At 34.9% G+C, this 23,999-nt stretch overlaps 1 protein-coding gene across 2 annotated transcripts in view; it reads right to left on the reverse strand.

Annotated features, from left to right (window-relative positions):
* FGF12 (fibroblast growth factor 12) overlaps window positions 1–23,999 on the reverse strand; it is a 514,517-nt gene that overhangs the window by 144,446 nt on the left and 346,072 nt on the right. For both annotated transcript variants that reach the window (XM_045539944.1, XM_045539942.1), the window contains exon 3: window positions 11,168–11,271. In XM_045539944.1, coding sequence (XP_045395900.1) covers window positions 11,168–11,271 — 104 coding nt within the window. The remainder of the gene's footprint in view (window positions 1–11,167; window positions 11,272–23,999) is intronic.

Here is a 23,999-nt window from a genome sequence, read left to right on the forward strand (position 1 = left end):
CTCTGCTCTCCACCATGTGAGAACACAGCAAGAAAATGACGAACTGTAAACCAGGAAGAGGGACCTTACCAGAGCCCAACCATGCTGGCATTCTGATCTTGGACTTAACAGCCTGTAGAACTGTGAGAAGTGAATGCCCATTATTTAAGCCACTCAGTCCATAGTATTAATGGATTGAGAAAATCCTGGTTTCGATAGACATGCTGAAGTATATAGCTTAAAATTAAAAATAAAAACAAACAATAAAATAGGCATTAGCCTATCCTTTATCACTTGGGGTGGCCATGTGACACAGTTCTATCCAATGGCTCATGAGTGGACATCTGCTGCAACTTCAGGGGAAGTATTAGCTTTCTGATAAAGGTACTATTTTTTCCTCTGTACCCCTTTCTACTGCTTAGGAAGTACACATGTTAGCTGGGGATATAGAAGCCATCTTGTACCAAGAAGAAAAGGCCAAATAAATGTAAAGGCTTTGGCCGTAATGGGCTTGTTGAGCCAATCAATGAACCAACACCAGTAACTATCAATCTCTGGACTTCTGGTTATGTAAGGAAACTTAAGTCTCTGATCTCTTTAAACCCTTGTTATGGGACTCTCACAGCCAAATTCAATTCCTAGTTGATAGAGGAAAGTAAACTTAAGAAATTTGTCCTCATGAATTGGTCTTCAAAAATAAAATCATGAGGGAATTTTCAAATTAGTCAGTGAGGTTTTCTGCATATATTGACATCTCATATTACTCACTAAGTCCTATATAGGATTATGTGTAAGGCATGTGTATAGTGACTGCAAAATAATTGTCAAAATCCTAATCCAGGACTCTTGAGGGTTAAACAGGTATTATCAGTAATTACACTAAGATATCAGGCATAAAATGCACCTGTTCTGGATGAATCCAGACATATAGTTAGCCACCCCATAAGAGACTGAAATTCAAAACAAAGTTCTTTCTTTCCAGTTGGACCTGACTGAAATACATGGAATTACATTTCTACATATGGAATTCATTTCCCCAACTTAACCACTAGATTTTATTTATTTATTGTGGGGTACAGAAATAAACTTCAGGTACACCATAAACACAACAGATTGTGGGCTTAAGGAGAATGTAGCACTTTGTGGTCTATCTCTATCTATCCATGTTCTTATTTGGCCACTTATCACAGGTTTTTTTTATTTTTATTTATTTTTTTGTTTTTTAATGTTCTTTTTCTCAGTGCTATCTGTCAAAGAGCCAACTTCTCTACAGACTTGGGCATAAGAATGACTTGCTTCTGCTTCTCTGCTTCACCACATCTCTATTTCGCTCACATTTCAATTGAAAATGCACTGATTTTAGCTTTGCATTTAGCACTCATAATTTCCTTCTTTTTTCCTCTCCCTGATGTCTATGAAAGCCATGGACTAAAGATTTATTTTATGTGGTCTGCTTCCCTCCCAGAAGGTATTTCCAAGAAGGAAAGTCATCAGGAGTTGAAAAGGTGGTTCATGTGGGGCTTTCAGGGGGAAGGGGAGCAAAAATAATTGATCCATACCTTTTGAGGATTTTCTTGTTATAAACCTAAGAATCATTGAAACATGAAATGACTAATTTTTACATTGTTTTTTTTTTGGGGGGGGGAGGGGACAGGCAAGGGAAAGCAGAAATAACAAGGACAGAAAATCTCTTTTGGAAATCAGCACCGGAAAGCCATAGCAAGGTCATACTCTTCGGGAGGGGGCTGCTGGGTAATCCCCTAGCAGGAACAACACGGATGGACTAATTGGAGCTTCAGCTTTTCCAGAAGGTCTTACTACTTTGAAAATTTGTTCCTCTCTTTATCAGTTTACCAGATTTTAAAAAAATGCAACCCAAACTGATTTACATAAGAAGAGCAGTTATATGCTTATGTAACTGAAAACTTCAGAGGGTGGGCTGGTTTCAAGTTTATGTACAAATTCAAAGCCTGTGAATGAGACCTAGTTGCTCCATCTCTTGATCAGGATCTCCTGTCCTCTGAGTGTTGGAATCATTCTCAGACAGGATCTTCGCTTGTGGTATTAAGATGGTTGAGGTCCTTTTATACTCTCAGCTCCAAATCCAATTTTGTCACAAATCCAGTTTCAAAAAATAAAAAGAAATGGGGGAACTTCCTTCAACAGATAAAGTCCTGAACCTGAAATTAATTGGCCCTAATTAGATGAGAAATACTCTACAACCAATCCACCTTGGCCAAGGTGGCTAAAGACATTAGATTAGAAAAACCAAGAACTGCCACTAAAGCTAAGGGTGGGATTAACCCTGCAAAAACTTCATAAATTGATGGTAAGGAACCGAATGAGGGTACACTGAGTATCTTCTTTAATATATCTGTTGCTACTATGTTACTGCTATGGCTAACACTGAGTGTTAACTATAGATTGTGCTAGGGCTTTCATGAGTCTTTCTATTTAATCTTTACTGTAATCTTATAAAGCAGTCATTGTCATTATTACCACAATTTTACATATAAAAAACTGAGTCCAGAAAATTCAGAAATTTTTCAATTTTGTCACATATGAAATAACTTACAGAGATATGGTTCATACATAGTTTTATTTCTAAAGCTCACATTTAAAAATACTACTTAATACTGCCTGATTCACTGATGACTAAAGGAACATAATCTAAAAATTTTGGAAATATGACTACTTGTTGGCCTAATGTGCCTAATGGCAAGATGGAAAGGGAAAAAATAAAATTTGGCATCATTTTAAAATAATTCAACCAAAGGTCCTCATTAGTGTTGCTCTTAGAAGCTGAATTTTATTTTTATTTTTGAATGAAAAATGTTACTAGAAACATATATGCTAATTTTCATAATTAAGGGTAGCCCTGGAGCTGAAGTATTAATATTTTCCAGAAGTTATGAACTCTAAGAATAAAACCAACATTATTTACTACTCTCTACATCATCATAAGGCAAAAATGGATGCTTAGTATTACTCAATCCTTACTGAAAGTATAACTAATGATCTGTTGATTCTTCCAGAAGAAAGGCAATATAATCTCAACAACAACAACAACAACAAAAATCCATGTCACCTGTTTGCAAGCAACAACTACAAGATCCCTGGACTGGACAGACTCCATAGCTTATTTTTATAGTTGAAAAAAATACTCCATTTCAGTCCAATTAGTATGTGGGGAGAGGAGAGGAGAAATAGGCAAAATAAGTGATTTTTTTCTAGGTGCTATGGCCAAAAAGTACTCTAATACAAAAAAAGAAATGTTGCAAAATTCAAGGAAATCACAAGTACATGAGAAGAAAAAATATGTAAATGATCTAAACTGAATATTTAACAATCTATTTGTTGAATAAGCCTCTGTGATTTGGCCTTTGACTTTCATCTACACAGGCATCTTCAAAACTCTATGATTTATTTGGCATTAATGGCTAATGTTTGCATTTTCTGTGTCTCTGTCTCTCTCTTTCTCTCTCTCTTTATCTCTCTCTGACTTTTTAAAAATTTTTTTTATTGATACATAATAATTGTACATATTCATGGATTACATGTTATATCTTGACACAAGGACACAACATACAATGATCAAATCAGGGTAACTGGGACAAGATTCACCTAAAACATTCATCATTGCTTTATGTTGGGAGCATTTGAAAACTTCTAGCTATGGGGTAACTATAGTTGACAATAGTTTATTATCTTTCTCTGACTTTTCAGAGATAGCATTTGCTGTGTCAAGAAACTTCTCTGAATATGCCTCAGATTTCAGAACTTTCCATGAGGAAATAAGTTGATAAGGAAACTCAAATTTCAAATCCAGAGTGGGTACTGGCTTTGTACCTCTATTCTAGATATGTTTTTTTAAAAAATCTGCCATTTATTTTCAGGATGAAACAGAACTATAATGACCAGGTGGCTTCCCAGGAAGATATCCTAGCTAATCTTTTTCCCTCCCTCAGCTTTTATAAGCAGTACTTAGTATAGAAAGAAAAACGTGGCCACATCAGCTCTTAAAACTACCACACAACATCAGCCTCGACACAGGAGAAGCATGAACAGTAAGATTCCCCTAGCAAACTTCACATGGTTCAAAAGAACAATCACAGCCTATTAAAAGGTGGACTAGTAACTGAACTGGAAATTGTGTAGGGTCACAATCATAAAAATTATTATAAAGACCATTAAGACCAGTCAACCAATGAATTATTGCCAAAATTAACTGCAGGATACTGCCATCAACTGATTCAATAAGATTTTAACAGATGCCTTCACAGGGGAATTAGAGTTTCCAGAGTGGTGAGAGAGAGTAATATATATTAGATATGATCCCTAACTTCAAGGAGTTCGCATCTGATAGGACAGATAAGGCATAAATATAAATAAGTCTAACAAAAAAAGAAAGGAGATACAGATAAATGTCTTATCAAAATACAAAATGTACAAGTTATTTTTTACTGCAGAAATTAGGAAAATGTTTATTGGGTCCTGAATGATGGAAAAATGTGGATATCTATGATGGTGGGGAAGTAAAAGAAATCAGAGGAGCAAAATAGAAAGCATCTCAACGGCATAAAATATTCTTCCTCTTACGGCTCTCACTAGTGGCCTTCTCTTTTCTTCTTCCTCAGAGACCCCTCCATGTTTCTTAATATAAAATCAGTATTGTCTCACAATCTTGACATTTTCTGTTCTGACTGAAGCACCAGATTTAGTTGTGGAATTCTAAATGGTGCAAGAGGACATGCATCAGTTTAGGAATCTCTCTCTCATTTTTCTTGTTGTTGTTACATTGTTGATACCTTTAAACAAAGTCATCACAAACAAGGTGATAGACTGCCCTGGTTTTCAAAGAATTATGGTTTTGATGCTATGTTGTAACAGAGTGGCATATCCTTAATGCAACAGCAAATAAGAGAAGCAATGCCGATTAAAGAAATGAATATTGAACTAGAAGTTGCTTTTTCTTAACCTTCCTCATTATACTGAGTGACCTCATTTTAGTCACTTAACCTCTCTGTTTCCCAGCCGTACCTTCTGTCACTCAGCAATAATAATATCAGAGTCATCGCAAGGCTCAAATGAGATAGTTTATATGAAAGTTCAGGAAAAAAAATGAGAAACACTCCACAATGGAAAGGTTTCATTATACATAAGGCCAAGGGCAGTATGGTATTATGAAAAGCTCATGGTTTTTGAAGTTAAGACCTAGATTTAAGCTCTGGTTCTGTTACTCACCAGGATGAGCTTGTTTAAATTAAGAACCTCTCTAAGCCTCAGATTTTCATCAATATCTAATAGTTCATTCCTATCCATTCTCACAGACTTGCTGTGAAAATTAAATACAAATCTAAATGCCCTTTAGAAACAACAAAAACTAAACAAAGTACAGTACAGTATATTACTTCTTCCAGCACAGCCATTAATAATGGTGCTGCTATGACTATCATTTTTATAGCTACTCTCAGGATAACTTATAATATTACTTATTTATTAAAGCAGTCACTTAAAGGAGTGACTTTATCACTGATTTAGCTTCAAATATAATTGGTAAGGGTTAAGACAGTGTTAAAATGCAAATTTGTGTTCATATAATTTGACTTGTAATTTATCCCTCAATTGAAAAAAATCCCATTAGTTCATAAACTATCTAATTCAGATTAGGATAATTGTTTTAAGTTTATAAAGTGAATAAATACTAGCTGTAGTTAGGAAAAATAAACCTTGTAAAACATGTTAATCATTATTAATCACTGAAATGACAGTGATATGTGTGCTAAGTACATCAAACTATTCATTAAAAAAGGTTGAAGAGTTTTTGCCTAGTTACAAGTTCTAGACATGTTTCAAATTATTCAAATTGCACTGTTATTTTTAAGTGTCATTTTCCCAAACGCAAATGTCAAGGCTCTCAAGTTGTCCAAACCATTGAGTTATATTTTTATTTCCCAAATGCTGATGTGCCAGGTGTTACTCCCATAACTTTCTTTTCTTTCATCATTTCCTTCTTTCAAGTTGGGTTAAGAAAAGAGATGGCAGGCAGAACGGTAAGGGAGTGGCACTGGAGGCAGAGTCAGAGAAATATATTCATGGAATATGGCATTCACCTCAACTGGATGTTGGACAGGTCTGTATACACATAAAGAATTTAACCTTGCCCAAAAAGAGCCTTTGCCCTTGGCTTCTGGAAGGTAATCTTTGTTTGCCTGAGGGCCTTGGGCTAATCAAAGAACCACAATGTGATGTAGGGTCACTCAGTATCAGAGGACCTGAAGACTGAGATCAACCACACAGGCAATCAATGAATCCTGCCTGCAAAATGTACCTCAATAAAATCTCTTAACATAGAAGCTCAGGTGAGCTTCCTGGTTGGCAATATACCATGCCTATTATCACACATTGGTACCAAAAGACACAATGGTAACAAAAGACCCTCACTCCATAGGGAAAGGACACTAGAAGCTCTGAATTTGGTACTTCTGCTGGACTCTGCCCTATGTGTTTCTTCTCTTGGCTGGTTTTAATCTATACCCTTTTTCTTGTAATAAAGTATAACCAGGAGTATTAACAATGATAGCTTTCATTGAGTTTTGTCAGTCCTAGCAAATTATCAAACCAGAAAGTGATTCTGTGAACCCCTCAAACTTGGTGGTCTTGGAGGCTGTGCCCTCTAACTTTCCAGTTGGCCCCAACTCCTTTCCATAGCTAATTATGGCAATAAGTGCAAACTCTAAGAAGGTAAGGATCTTATCTATTCTACCCACCTTTGTATACTCAGTATATAGTGTAGCACCTGGTATGTGGCAGAGTTCTAATAAACACACGTTGAATGAATTTTAGGTTTACTGAGATTGACTTGGAGAACAAAACAGCATTTGTGCAGTGATTTGTAAGTGCACCAATAAAGGTTTAATTGACGTAATCATAGTTAATTGTCCAACTAGTCTATGAAATTTGTTCCATCTATTTTGGAATAAGCAATTCTTTCAAATTCAACAAGTCTTTAGTGAGAATTCTTTCCCAAAGAAAGTGCTTAATGCTGTGGTTGAGGGAACTGTGTGGCCCAGATAGCAAAGATGAATATGATATAGTTCCTGCCCACCAGCAAAACAAAATCCAACTGCTGTGATATTAAAGCAGAAATAGCATCTAATTCCCACTTGAGAATGGAATGGAGACAGGTGACATATCAGGTAACCATTTGAGCTGAGCTACAAGGAAGATTATGAATTACACAGATACGCAACATAAAGAGGCAAATATGACAGCATCAGCGATGCCACTATAATAAATATTATTTTTATTTTATGTATATCTTATTACATATATCACTTCATATAATTATCTAAAATATTATATAATCAGTTTTCTAACCACAACTTGAAAATAATCTAGCTTAATAATTTTATACCAAACAATGTATATCTCCAATTGTTTTATGTATACAAGGTTCAGTTCGAACTGCTTAAATATAACATGATGCCAACATGAGTTAATTTATGGAGGACAATGGGACAAGGAGACTTGCTTGGGCTTTGTTCTCTCCATTTAAGCAGTTCTAACTTAAAATTTAACATTCTTTGATTATATTCAAATTTTCAGCACAAGATACTGGAAAGCATGATAGGAAGATAAAATATATACAGGGTAAGAAAAATATTGGTCTACTCAGAATTTCTATCTGTCTAAAGTGCAATTCAAGAGTGAAAGTGAAAGGATACCAAAACAAGTGAATTCACCATCTACAGACCCTCCCTTACACATAGCAATTAAACATTTAGTTTAGAAGTGAACCAGAGAGACCACATGTGATATACATATACATGCAAACAAAAACTATATGCATAGAAATTATCCAAAAGATTGATAAATTAAATGACTAGCTATAAAATAACTAATTATCCATATGATTTTATTTTAAAGTTCAACTAATCACATTGGCAGGAAAAGTTGTGATATTTACTAGCAAGAAAACATCCTAAGGGCCATGAGCTGTTTGGAAGGAAAACAGAAACACTAAAAATATTTAGCAAACTATGTAATTATTTATGTATGTTAAAAAAATAAGAATAAACCATTAAAGGAATAAAAATATAGCTTAAGTTTACAAACTAGCAGAAGGATTTTTAAAACGTAGAAAAAAATTTCAATAATGCAACAGAAATTTAAAAAAGAAGCAGAAGTTGATTTAAAAAATATAAACTATTATGGTAAAAAATTCAGATACACCAATAACCTCATCAAATCTATACAGATTAAACTCACCTATTAAAACACAGATTTTCAGAATGGATTTTAAAACTACAGCTCTATGCTACCTAACAGTCACTCCATCTTTACCACTCTTTCCTCCTGTCTCCCAGTGAAAGAAGAGAAATCAAAAGTCACAAGGGAATTCATTCCTAGCTTAAATATGAATAGAGCCAGGTAACTGACACAAGATATATGATACCTTTGTGAATTTCTTTTGGATTCTAACAGCTTCTTTAGAGCCTCTTCCGTTTGTCCCAGCCACTCTGCTCTCCCTCCACATACCCCAATTAAAGCCCTTATTGGTGTGCCCAGCTACATTGCTTCACATCAAACAGGAAACTGCTTTTCAGAGGACTTCCAACCTTAATATATACATAACACCTCAGAAAAGCCAAGGTTAGCAGCTGGTTTTTAACTCACCAAGAGAAAGCATTGTGATTCTTGGTTTGAGGCAAGTTTGATTTAAGTGGAGAGAACTGAAAATCGATGTACCCAAAACAGGTAACTCAATTGGTCAGCACCATTACAAAAAAATCCTGCAGTAAAATTCTCTAAAATTAACCCCTCCCACCGTGCTCCCCCTACCCATTCCCGCCTTAGGTTCACCTCAGTTCTAAGCAAGGACAGAAATAACTCATCTCTGAAAAAGCTGCAGAGAATGAAACCAACCCCCTAAACACATACACACACACACACACACACACACACACACACACACACACACACACACAGGCTTCTGCGTAACTGTTTCCTCCCTACAATACTGTTGTCAAATGTTCTGTGTTTTCCTTCTTCCTTGGCCTCTGGAAATCAACTCTAGGCTGAAGATCTGAACTCTACAGTTTTTGCAGAATTACAATCTGAATTATGACCATTTAAATATAATTGATACAATCTACCTTTAGCTGCTTATTTAATGACTGATTAAATCTTTAAAGCAATACTATCCTAAGACCATCTCCACATTTTAATTTTTAACACAAAGCTTTTTTATAAAAAAAAGTTTAATTAGAATTATTCAAAACAGCAACTTGTTACCTTTTTTTTCCCCTCTTATTTTAATTCCTACATTTAAAATGGACTCACCATAACTGGACATTAAGAACTATTAGAACTATGACACTCTAAGAATGAAGACCAGTATTTTGACAGAAAAGGTATTTAAGTATTATTTTGAGTAAAAACTGTTGAAAACATGCATATGTACACACATAGTATATAATTGTGTATTTAGATCAAAATATATTCAACAGCAAAATAGCAACTTTAAGAATTCTAATAAGAATGACAAATGTATTACTAGTAAGTAAGAATAATGTATGTTTTAGAGCCAAGAGAATTCTTTCTCTTTGCCCTCTGAAGGTTCACCAAAAATCAACTGACAAAACAGATTAATGGGAGTAAAGGCACACAAATTTATTAACGTGCACAGGGTAGAATCACAGAGGGTGATTGTGCCACCATGCAATATAGATGGGTATACCCCATTCTTCTTAAGGAAAAGTGAGATAGGGAAGTGTGGATGATTTTAGGGGGGTAGTAAATGATTTTTGGGGCATTCAATGGCCTGGGACAGTCTGTTGGGCCCACAGAGCAGACAGTGGTTTGAGACAAAATTCTGTTCAGATGTGTTGAGAGACTTCAGTCTTTCTTCCTGAGATATGAATTCAGTTAATGAAAAACTCAAGCAAGAGACCAGAGGTAATTGTTTTCTTCCTTGGCAGTCCAAACTTTAGGCAGATAAAAGAACTTCATTCTGTGCTTTGGGACAGAAAGGACTGAGAGACAGGAGGGGGATGGGAAAGTCAGGGAGACCTTGATCCAGTTCAACATGTCAAAGTGTCATATTTTGAGGTATAGGTTTCAGAGCCACAGTATACCAGATATTTGTTTAATTTAATAATGAAAGAGCTTAATAAAAACTAGTCAATAACTAATTTAAAATCCAGTAGGCATACATGAACTTCCCAAGTCACCTTGTGTTATTTACTAAGATCATGGAAAGTAAGGGTGGAAATTTGCAACCATGATTTTCAAGGAATTTTTTTCATGAACTACAAATAGCCAATTCTCTTATGAGAAAGCAGAAATTATATATATACACACAACATTCACTGCAGCCACATCCTCTCAATGCATAAATTATTATCTTGAGAGTGAGACAGGCATGAGAATAGTGTTAACTACTTTACAACATGTTAGTGCTGATAATGTAGCCACTGATGCTACCTAATTCTACCAGTTTGGGAATTGAAAGGGATGTTAGACAACATGGTGTCCACCACTCTCATTTAAAAGGTCCAAAAATAAAGCCAAAGATGGGGTGTGATTTGCCCAAAGGAATATCTAGATAGTAACTGAAATGCAAATGAAAATGAAATATCCTTGCCTCCAATCCAGTTCATATTGACTTTGAATTAAGCAGTTACTCTGAGAATCTGATGCATTAGATACTACACATTTATTAAATACAAACAAAACCACAATCTATTCTAAAAGTTTTTTCTCCACAATAGGACAGAAAAGACTCCCTTCAATTTGTCTACTGAAGAATTTCTGTTCTTAAGCTATCCTCTGTACTTGAAGGAGCGATAATGAGAGAAAGGAAAAATGTCTTACTTCTTGAATTAAACAGGTAAAATTCAAAAGATAGACTATTCTCTAGAAGTGGAAGCTAGACATAGAGAATTTATATTGCACGGAAAGTAACTGGCTTTTTCTCACTTAACAAAACATGATCTTTAACATCCTAAATTATAAAATCCTCATAATAATCCTGAACTGGATCGGAAAACATAAAATGACTTCAATTTCCAATTTTCTTCCCTAAAATAACGGTTATTCCATGACCTCTCATCGGGTGTTTTGGCAGTTGACACACACACACACACACACACACACACACACACACACACTGCACGGTACTTACTGAACTGTAGAGATAGCCTTCACCATTCATGGCCACATAGAGGCTGGCCTTCACCCCTTGGATGGCCACCACACGCAGGCCCACGGGAATTAGATTGAAGAGGGCTAGAGAGGCAAAAAAGAAGACAGAAAAGAAGAATTAGTGACCTCTTGAGTAAACTGTCTTGCTTCATACAATGATTCTTTTGAGAATTAAAACCTATTAATAAAAATTGGTAGGGAAAAGGAAAGCGAAAGAGAGAGACAGAGAAGGTCTAAAAATGAGGAGAACTGACTTCTTGACTCTGTCCCACCATTGATTGCCTATGTAACTTCAGGTAAGTTAGGTAAGTTACATAGACTCATGTGTAATAAAGCGGTTAGATTAGAAGGTTTCTAAGGGTCCCAGCTGGATCTGAGGGTCCAGCATCCTTGCTTCTCAAAATGAACACATACTCAAACAGTATAACATAAGATGATTTTTTCTAACAATTAAATAATTTGAATCAAAAAATCCTCAACTGTAAAAAACTTATCTGTAGTCATAAGGAATAATAAAATATGATCTTTAAATATATGGCAGAAATTCTTATTTTCAGTCTTTTCCCTGTGGTTCTGAACATTGTTTTGAACACAGAAGAGGAATGGAGAAATCCCTGGCTCATTGGTAGTAACAATGAGCACAAAACTTTTCTCTTAATATTTCAGTTTTTCACATGTAAACAAAGATATATAAATGGATAGATGATTGATAGCTTAAGCTATAATGGATATATTTTATATATGTATATTCAAAACCATTAAAAATTAATTTGGCAAATTTAATTCAACATCCTAAGATGAAATATGAACATACTTGTTCTCTTTAAATATTTTAGTTGCCTAACACTGAAAATACTCAACAGTCTATAAAATTCACTTGGAAAAGGAATTTATACATCAGAAAAAAGATAAAGAAGAAGATAATCTTCTAATTTTCTTCTGACAATGTATTTCTATAATTATATATGCTTGGCATTATTCCAGTTACTTTCAGGATTGCAAAATGAGCATAAGCAGATAAAATTGCCTCCATCCTAAAACAATTTACATTATATACGGAAGAAAAGCAATTGTATAGTTAGGCCCTGTAGATGGCAACATGGATATGAATTGAATATCTCATGACTACATGCATAAGAGAATATCTCTGCAGTTAACTTTTATATTTTGACTTAATTAAAAGTTCTTATCTACCTTTTCTACTGATAAAATTCCTATCAGTTCTTGTCTTCTCAGTTTTTGATAAAAGATATGCGTAAATTAACCCAAGGGCTACTATTACTGAGGAATGCTTCAGTAAGCTAAACACACACACACACACACACATGGGTGTACACACAGTATTTGGCTTTCAGTCAAATGTTCAATTGAGAGTTGTAGAGCATCAAGCCTTAGGCAACAAGTTTAGCATAGCAGGATTCTATTCCTAGCTGTTGACATTGGATCAGTGTCTTTGCTTCTTCAAACCTGTTTCCTCATTTGTCATGAAAATTGAGACTAAACCTTAGTAGTTGCTTATGGATTGTTGGCTCAATTTAGACCTGAACTAGTTTTAGTTCTCCTATATTCTTACCATTGTCCTGGTGCTACTAAAATAATGTAAGAAATATAAAACCTTAAAGTCTAGTTGCGGAGAAAAATCTAAGACATATGGAATAATCCAATAATGTATAATTTACTTCTATAATTAAATGTAATATATGCATTCTATATATATTCTCTGTGTTAAGAAGTTCAGGAAAATGGAAGATCTATGTGGCCTGAAGTGCCTCACACAGGTAGAACCTAACTTGGCACTTACAGAAGGGGCAGACGTAAAGAAAGCCAGCAACAGAAGAACATTTTATTGGAGCAGCAAATTAGGTGGTTTTACAGAGTAACAGGTGTATGCATGAAGGGATTGGCAGATTGGAGGATTTGATTTACACTGGGGAGAAATGAGAAAGAACACCATGTAAATAAAGTAAGGATAAATAACTGAGAGTCTGTCACTCTAATCTTAGAGATCTAGACTTTACCAAATGGGCAACAAAACATGTGACATATAAAGACTAGAGTAGCAACACAGATAACAAGAGTGTAAGATATTTCCAGACAACATAGTTTCTAAACCCACTACTCAGTTACATGGCTTTGAGCTATATATTTAACCTCCCTGCCTTAGTTCTCCTGTCTTTAAAATGGGCATAATAATCCTTTCTGCACAGAGTTGATAGAAGAATCAAATGCAAGGAACTCATAAACAAAGATGTGTCCTCTCTACATAAGAATTGTTTGTCATTAATGCCTGATCACTCTTCTTGTCAAATAAGTTTACCATGGGGCTGACATAAAAACTGAAATATTGCCTCAGCAATATTCTTTGAGTTTATTTTCAACAGCTTGCTTAATGCTTTAGAAGATAATGCTTTATATTTGTTCAACGTTTAATTTTCAAAGTGCTGATAAATTCGTCAGTTGGATTTGATCCTCAACCATAAACGCTAGGAATAATTTAGGACAGATTGATTACCTTAATTTTTAGAAGCACAAACAAATTTTAGCAAGGTAACACAGGGGAAACCACATCTAAACAAAGGTTTTCTGGCTCTCTATCGTGGTTATCTGCCCAAAATACCATATTTCCTCCACTTGTTCTTTTAAGTTTAATTTCCCCTAATATTATTCTTGCCTTCTTGCAAACTAATAGATGATTTAGCTACATTTCCCTACATATCCCAGATGTAGCTCCAATGGACATAGTACTGGCTAATGAGATGTAAGCCAAAGGTCCAAATAAGCTTGAAGAATCCTTCCTTAATGACAGCTTGTAAATGTCCTTTGTCCCTTTTCTCAACCCTTTGCCTTATTGCTGCCTGGACAGGGAGGTGGTAACTGGATCATCTCAGACCATGAAAACAAGGGCTACTCCCGAGTGAGCAGTGGCAGGTGAGCTGGAAGGAGCTGGGCCCCTGAGAACTTTGTGAGCAGTGGCATCTATCCGGCATTCAATTACCCAGGTCTGGCTTTTAGGTGAGAAAATGAGCCCTTGTTATTTTAGTCTGTACAATGCAGAGACAACCCTAATCCTAACCAATAGAGATTGCTAATGAAGGCAGAATTAATATGCAAGGTCCGAACTAAATGCAAGGTACTTATGCATTGTAAATAAAAGCAGCTACTGGAAAATATCAAGTTCAGTGGCAATTCTTGTGAGAAAGAATAATGAAATCCCAAATTTTGCATAATGTCTTTCTAAAGTAAAGACTTTCCAGGACAAATGCTAAGAACATTGGTTCATGTAGCTGGAATAGAAGAAAAAAGCAACTATAAAGCTTAAAGTAAGAGAAAACTGCTAAAACCAGGCAGGGAGAAAACTGTGTGAATGTTTCATATGAACCACAAGGTGATAATGACTTTTAGATGGTATGCTTTGGGAGACTTACCAAGTCCATTAAAAAAACAATCAGTAAACAATTTGAAATGAGACTTTTTATAGATAAAAGCTGAAAACTACTCTCTTTGGGAGGGTCCTCATCTGCCTCCTAAAATCCCAAAAAGTGGCAAGTGACTTACCCTTATCTATTATTTATCTTCAGTGTAGTGTACTTTGGTGCCAGCTCATAGGAGCCCTTCGCTACGCAGTGATAATTCCTCCTTAGTTTCCAGTCTTCCTCTCCATCCTCGAAGCCACTGCCCTAACTCACAGTAGCTGAGCCCACCCATTCTTCAAGTTTCCTGCAAATGACTCATGTCATTTTCCTGTTTACAAACTCCACTGATTCTTCCCTTTCTCTGATGTTCTTTACAACCTGGCTCCAATCCACACTTGCAGCTTATCAGCTGTCACCTCTTCCATCCACTGTAACCAGCTTCATAGAGCATTTTGTCATTTCCTAAGTTCCCCCTTGATCTTCAACTAGGCTGCAGTTGGTCCACTTTTATTCCCTCTTTTTGGAAAGCCTATCTTCCTACCTCTAAATTTGGCCAACTCTCTTCATCCTTTAAGGTTTTAAGGCCTTAAGGCCTATCTTACTAAACTCCCCCATAAGTCTTGACCAAACCCTTTAGAGACAGTAGTTCCCTTTTCCAGAATTTCTTATTTCAAGTGCATATCTCCATAATGGCATTTAGAACATGGTTTTAGAGTTATTTGTTTACACCTCCATCTCCATCCCTACAATGCAAGACTCTTGAAGGCACTCCCTGCAACATCTAGCCCAGTTACATGTACATAGTTGATATTAAATAAATGCTATGGAATAAATACATGCTATTGATTAAAAGGGTCATGAAAAGACATTATTTTTAGGAATTTATGTTTCCTTATTGGAACAAACATTTTTTAAAATAAAAATGAAATAAAACACAGCATCTCAGCCTGATATTCAAAGTTATGTATACAACATACATGTCTGCTGCCTGGCACTTTTACTCCAATATATTTATTTGCTGCTTATAATAATATGATATTCCTCCTCCTACCTTCTAAAATCCAAGTTTTTGCTAACTTACTTCCTTCAGCTTGGAAGGTCATACCCCTTATATCTTCACACTGAAATCCCTGACACACTTAAAATGACATACCAAATACCAAGTGCTTTCATTCATTTCATAGCTGCCTTATTCCTAGATCTAGAAATATATTTATCAGAATTTATAATTTTATTCCTTTAAAATATTTTGTTTTCTCTCCCAACCACAAGTAAACTGTAATCTTTCCAAACCAGAGATCATATCTAAAATACACTTGTATAATATAGGGGTAAGAAGGGAAAGGGAGAGGGAGAGGGAGAGGGAGAGAGAGACTATGCAGGGTAGTATATATTCTATTTATATTAAGGATCCCAGTAAACATTTGCTGAATAAAGATTACAATTACATGACAAATAGAGTCCGAGTATCTAATCTGGCATTCAAGAATCTTCTTAATTTTGTCCTTTCCAAAAGGAGTATCTCATTCTAAATCATGTTATAAAGTTGACTATTACATTTTGAAAATAACACAGCTGATGCTCTTGGGATCAACAAACCAAATCCAATTATAAAACCACATGCAAAAAAGAAATGGAAAAAGGTAATGAAGGGAAAGAATAGTATTCAACAAATGGTGTTGGGAAAACTAGACATTTACAGGCAAAAGAATGAAATTGGACCCTTATCTTACACCATACACACAAATCAACTCAAAATGAATGTAAGATTTAAACATGAGACCTGAAACTATAAAAATACTAGAAGAAAATGTGAGGGAAAAACTTCTTGACATTGGCCTTGGCAATGACTTACTTATTGAACATGATACTAAAAGTACAAGTACAAGCAACAAAAGCAAAAAATAGACAAGTGGGACTATATCTAACTAAAAAGCTTCTGCACAGCAAAGGAAACAATCAACAGAATGAAAAGGCAACCTACAGAATGGGTGAAAATACGTACAAACTGTATATCTATTAAGGGACTTATATCCAAAATACACAGAACTACTACAACTCAATAGCAAAAAACACAAATAACTCAATTAAAAAATGGGCAAAGGGCTTGAATACACATTTTTATAAAGAAGATATACAAATAGCCAATAGGTATATGAAAAGATGCTCACCATCACTAATCATCAGATAATTATGAGCTGTGAAGCTAAAAGAAACATTTTTAAGTTATTAAAAAAGGATCAATTTTGATTAATCACTCTATAGAAAAGGTTGACTTATCTTTAACATTCTATATCCAAAATAATATAAAAGAAATTTATGGACTTGCAGCTATCAGATAATTAATTAAAATATTTTATTATTTGCCTAGATTTTATCATCTTTATGGTAGTTCCCAGCTTTTTAGAAATTTAAACTTTTGTGATTTATTTTCTCACTTTAAATACTCACTCTTGCACTTAATTTTTATTTCATTATGTTATGTTTATTTTTTCAAAGAGGTACCCAAAATCAGATAAGCTTCAGGACCTACAAAACCTCAATCAATCTCAAGTTGAAATTTAAGTGGAAGGAGAGAATGAAAGTAACAAATGAGAAAAGAAAATCTCAAGAAATTATACTCATTGAATGCCTCCTTTTTTTTTCTTTATAAGCATTTTGACATGCAAAATTTCATTTTATTATAAACACAGTATTTGACCACTTGGCTTTATTACATGGTATATAAAAGTTCTAACTTCTTTTTAGGGTATAAAGTACATAAATGAAGGAAATGAAAACTGCCATCCTAAACGTTGTAGTACGACTCTAGCCTTAGTTGATTTCTCAGACAGCACCTTGTAAATACCTCCATAATTTCCCTGATTTAAAAGTCATTCTTCTCATAAGTATTTATTGAGTACTTACTATATGACAAATGTCATGCTTGAGCTAAAAAAAGGGCAATGAACCTAACAGATATTATCCTTGGTGAACACACCTTCCTCTGTGAATCTTTCTGAGGCTCCCACTATTCTATGGGCAAGTTTAATGCACCAGAAACTTTTATTATCTCCATTGCCTGGCATGATATCTTGGTCTTAGAAGCTATTATTCACTATTTGCTGAATAAATAAATGAATCAGCAGTAGTTTCTCTTTACGCATACTTTTTCATAGTTTTTCTAGGTCATATTTCCATAATTAAGCATGTAAGAAAAAACTGAAGATAAAATTTACCAGATAATATATTCAAATATGTAATCTAAACAGAAAGGCAGAAAAACTACATGGTACAAAGTCTAAGATGGCAAAAATCATAGGATACACGGGACTGATGTGTGTGTGTGCATGCATGTTTGTGTGTGCATGTACATGTGTGTAGGATGCTACAGGGTTGGAGGGAATGAAAAGGAAGGAAAGAGTTTGGGGAACATGTTACAACTGAGATATTAAATATCTTGTAAAATGATATTTGACCAGAAAAATGCACTTTGTACAAGTGCTATGTTCTATTCAACTTAAGTTCTATCCATTATCCACATCAGATTATTCCAGTAACAAAAAGGTAAGAATCAATCTAAAACACACAGAAGAAAACAACATGACAATTAATGAAGTTGCAAAGAAGAAGAAGAAGAGAAGAGAGGGAGAGAGAGGAGAGAGGGAAGAAGGGAGAAGTAAGTTCATTACAAACTGTCTTTTCAACATGTAAATCCAGTATCTTCCCAAGTAACTTCTAAGGACAGATTCCTTATTGCTTGTTATCAAGAAAAGTTATAAAAGTGTACAGCTGTATTATGAAATTCTGGGTTTATTTTGTAGAATAGGCCATGAAAAAATACATCTTATGACCCATTAAAAATCCATGTGGAAGCTATTGAGAGAGACTGGAGATATTTGGGTTTATAATTTGTGCATTTTTAATGTCATATTCCCTAGAAAATCCAATAGCATTTCCCATATCTCAAAATGTTCTCAACAAAGATAGTTTGTTAAAGTGTGAATACGATCATATCCCACAAAACCTTAACCTAAAAGTAAAAATGGTACCTGGTTATTTTCTTTATTTTCTCCTATAATCCTATAATCTCTTGCCATAATATCTGTAATTATAATATTTATGATAATATTTGCAGGCCACTCAATCATTTTTTCCTTAGTCATGAAATTAATATTTATTTCTGTTACTTGTTTATCATTTTCTTAAATCATTTCTTCACCACCACCCCCATTCTCAACAGGAAAATGCTATTATTGAATATTCAGCAAAGAAGGATGATGGTCTGAGCTGTTAAATCCTCCAACAAAAAAGTAGTTATATAAATTATGGTACAATGGAATGTCCACCCAGGCAAATTATCAATTCCCTCATCCAAATTCCATAGCATTCCATACACAGAACTTATCACATTGTTTCTTCATATTTATGTGTTTGAGTTTCCCCGCAAACTAGGAAGTCTTTAAGAGTATGAAATATGTGTTTTTATTTTTATTTGCATCCAGAGTGCATTGCACAGTAGAAAACTAAACAATTATTATTACTGAATTTAACTCTCTGAAACAGCAGTTCTTACAAAATTTCAGGGAAAGATGTGATTTTCCCCCTATTCCATTAGCTTTTAAATAAATACTAGACTGAGAACAATACTAGACTGAGAACTGAACTTTAGTTCATAGTTTTGTGACCTCAATAACTCCAAGTAATTTAGTCTCTCTGGGTATTTCTTTGCTCTGAATGCTTCACTGGGTTGCTATGAAGATCAATTAAGGTAGGAAAATAAAAAATAAACCACATCTTAAACTATAAAAGTAGGATACAAAGAGTCATTATTAGTGTTGTTGATTGATTTTTGTTGTTGCTGTTTCTTTTTATCTCCAAATCTAGAGTTTTCACATCAAGGGGAAGTGGGCTGGATGACCATTATCCCATATTTCATCTTAAATTTCTTAAAATGTCATGAAAGAAAAAAAAAACAATGTATTTTATCTTACATCCAGTAAGAAAGAACAACTATGCATTTAAAATGAAACAATGTAAAGGATGTAAAAGTCAGCATACTTTAAGCTATATTGATTCAGTGCTTTCAGTATGATGCACTGTGTTACAAACCACTGGTCAAATAATCCAGCTGACTGATTTATTTTCCTCACTGAATTTACTGATTTATGGAACTGATTAGTGGTTTGGGGCTTAGAGACTAAAATTTTTCTTCTAAGCATTGGTTGACAGAATACACTGTGGGTTTGCAGCACAGTGAAAATGAGCAACACTGTGATCCCTTTCTTTCACAAAAGCAAGTAGAAATACCTTAGCTCTGGTAGCAGTCCTGCCATTGGCTTTTAATTCTAATAATAACATATAACCTTTCCTATGATACTTCAAAGATGTTCAAAAACTTTCATAATTAACAAATCAATTCAATGTGATTTTTTTAAGATGAAAAATGAAGCATATCACTATCAATAATGAAAGCAAATGCCTGTCATTACTCATATTCTGCAACCATTAGTCTTACACAGACTTGTCTCACAGTGCATCTGAATTCAGTGAATAGCGCAGGTGTCAGTCCACAGATTAGTGGGCAAAAACATCCCCCAAGATATCTTTGCATGTCTTGAAGCTTTGAGATCTGCATCTTTTACAAATATTTCATCCAACACTATGTTGTCAAAATCAATACTATGGTCTATTAGGCTTATTCATTAATTCATCACATATATTACAGACCTTGTGCTAGGCACTTCTAATACAGTGGTGAAAAAGACAGGCATGGTACCTACAATCATAGTAGTTAAAGTTCAAAATAGAAAAACAAAACAAAACAAACAAACAAAAAAAAACTCCACATATCCACCTTTACAGATTAGGGAGCTAAAGCTCAAAGACGTTTTCCCAAAGTCATAAAGTCAGCCAGTGGAAAAGGTAAGATTTGAACCCAGGTTGTGGTGCCTATAAAACTATTAAATATTGTTCCTCTTAAAAAATAAAAGAGAGGGCCAGGCACAGTGGCTCACGCTTGTAGTCCTAGAACTTTAGGAGGCCAAGAGGGGAGGATCGCTTTAGGCCAGGAGTTGGAAACTGGTCTGGGCAACATGGGGAGATCCTATCTGTACAAAAAAATAGAAACATTACGGGCATGTGGCAGTGTGTGCCTATAGTCCCGGCTACCTGGGAGGCTGAGGCAAGAGGATCACTTGAGCCCAGGAGTTTGAGGTTTCAGAGAGCTGTGATGATGCCACTGCATTCTAGCACAGGCACACAAGCAACAAGGTCAGACCTTGTCTCAAAAAAAAAAAAAAGAAAAGAAAAGAGAAATACTAGTAATCATAATTCAAGTAATTGTGAAGAAAATGATAAAATATAGAACTATAATTTAGAAATTTGAAGGCCTCACATGGAATTTTTCAGCCAAGCAGAATTTTTCTTCTTAGTTAAAATTATACACAGACAATAGAAGGAAACTTATTTGAGTTGATTTAGATATGCTCAACCAAAGCTTTGCATTTTGTTATCATTAATACTAAAACAAAAAAATACACCTGTCTCATTACAAAATTTTTAAGCAGATCAATAGAAATGAATATATAATGTGGTAAGATTTATTTTTTAGAAATGGAGGGATAAAAAAAGGACTTGAAATATAAGATGATGATTTTATCCTCATTATTCTCTACTTTAAAATCTCTCCTCCAACCTATCTCTACTATAATCTCTAGTTAGAAAAATTTTCCAAAGCACTGCATTTCACTCATTGCTCAATATCAGTTCCTTATTTCCTACAATATAGTTTAAACTCTCCTAAGTGTCAGTTAAGGCAGTCTAAACTATGGTCCTCTGACACTTCCACACAATCTCTTCACTTCTCGCAAGCTAGTGGGCTTATTTTTCTCCAACATGGCAGGAGCTTTCTCCACTTTCTGATTCTGTGTCTCCTTATCAGAAACACAATTCTCCTAATCTTAGTTCATGTATTTTTTTCCTATTCTTCAAGATTCAGTTTAAAACCAACCTTTGTGGAGTACCATGGGTTTTGGGGATTTCTTTGATTCCTGAAATCTGCTGATTCTTCTAATCACTTGTTAGTACCAGTGACACCTTACATTAAGTTTTTTTTACATTAAAATCCAACCTCTTCTACTGCTTTGGGAACAGCAAGAAGGCAGGAATTGTGTCAGATTCATTTTGTAACCCAATAACTGGCATGCAGTTGGCTCTCAATATGTTGGTGTTAATGAAAATAAAGCATGCATATGGCAGACATATGTGAAAACCCAGTCATCTGGCTGTAGCTGCCTAAAACAATGCCTTAAGAAGACATGTGAAGCTAGGCGACAATGAATGTTGTGAGAATTCAGTGATTTCTGTTGTGGACACAGGAGGGGGGCCCTTGAGCCATTGACTGTCCATCTCCAGCTTGAAGGCCTCCTTTTAAAATAAACTATCACAAAACATTCCATAAAAGAACAGCAATGATTTGCACTGCACTTTAAAATAAGTATGTTATTGTATAACTTTTTCTCAAAGTTTTAATAATGCAAATTTAGAACATAAACTTTAAAAACTGGAAAAAAAAAAAACTCCAGAGATAATTTAACTCAATAGTTCACAAACTTTGCTACATATTACAACCTTCTGGGAAGATATTTAAAAATCCAATGTCCAGGTCACACTTACACTAATTAAACAAAAATCTTTGGGATTGAAGATGGATCTTTTTGACTCCATCATATTATTCCAATGTGCAGCACTGTTGAGAAGCAAGTTCGTATTCAATAGTCTGGTGTAGTTCTAACAAGCTCCAGGGTGATGCTGGTTCTTACCAAACCTTACCAGTCAATGGACCAAATCGTGCTACTCTAAGTGTGGACAGCATCAGCCTTACCTGGAGCTTGTTGGAAAGGCAGAGGCCCTGTTCAAGAATGACTGAAGCAAAATTTGCATTTTAACAAGATCCCCAGTTGATTACAATGCAATTAAAGCTTGAGAAGCATTGTTCTAGAGCAGTGGCTTTCAAAGTGTGATCTTCAGAACTTGTCAGAAATGAAAACTCTCCAACCCTCTCCCAGACCTACTGACTCACACACTCTGGGGGTAGGACCCAGCAAACAGTAGTCTAACAAGCCCTCCGGGAGATTCTGATGCATGATAAAGTATGAGAAGTAATATTCTAGACTAAATCTCTGTTTTTATACTTAACTGAATTTTGAAATCATCTGAGTTGTTTTAAAAGAACACTGATAACTGGGTTCCTTCCCCAGAGATTTTGATTTTATTGTTCTAGAGTAAGACCTGGGCATCAGGTCTTAAATTACCCAAGTGATTTTAATGTGCAAAAATTTTGAAGCCATTGTTGTAGAGAAATTGGATATATGAGGAAAGGTGAGCTGTCTTACCCTGCATCTTAATAGGACTTTCCCTGCTCAGATTGTCAGCAGTGCCAAAGACTAAGAAAAGAGCCTATGTCACTCTGTCCATTCCAATGCCTTCAGAGGGAGACTCCAAATGCACTGGGGTTTAATCCTGTCTAAATTAGATTTTAATCAATCCTCCCAAAGATAAGAAAGCCTAAAAGAGTCCTGAAACTGCACATGTGGTTCAAAAATGGTTTCTTACCCAATTCTTCAAAACTCCGCTCAAGTCCTCCATTTTTCTGAAATTTCTCCTGATCACTCTTCAGCCAGCATAGATTTTTCCTATTTATACTTTCCAAAACTCCTTACCTTCTTTCATGAGAGTAAATTTGATATTATCAACTTTAAGCACGTAATTCCTATTTTTCAGATGAGAAACTCTGGTTTAAAAGTGCTAAACTAATTGCCCAAGTTTATCCAGCTGATAAGTGGAGAAATGCATATTAATATTCACGATTGTCTGTCTCTAAAATCCTATGGGCTGTTCATCACTCTACACTGCTTCCTGGAGTATGGGAAATGATCCCAGATATATACTAAAGAAACAATAAAAATGAAGTCTTCTGTCAATACCTAACTAAGAGGGAGCAAGGAAAAGTTCTCTTTAAAATATTTTTTAATTCAATTGTAATACTATAGAGTGGGCTTAATAATGCTGTACAGGCATATTTTGACACAGGTATGTGTTTCATATTCTGTCTCAGTGTCAGGGGAAGTAGGTGTACTAAGTGAAACCTCACTAGATCTTGGCTAGGTACCTGCTCAGAACCACTCTATCTAGGCTGCTGAATAATACATGAAAAGATATATATACACACACAAACACACACATCCTACATACCTCAAACTTCTCAAGTCAGATATATGAAACAGGCAACCAGATTATTTAAGATTTTTAAAATTACTGTATAATGATTTACTATTTTCAAAAAATGTTTTAATTTACATTTAAAATACATCAAATATATTGAAGAGAAATTCTTACAAATTCAGTGTTTAGCCCATA

This window comes from Lemur catta, chromosome 1 (assembly GCF_020740605.2).
Source record: "Lemur catta isolate mLemCat1 chromosome 1, mLemCat1.pri, whole genome shotgun sequence".
Taxonomy (NCBI): Eukaryota; Metazoa; Chordata; class Mammalia; order Primates; family Lemuridae; genus Lemur; species Lemur catta.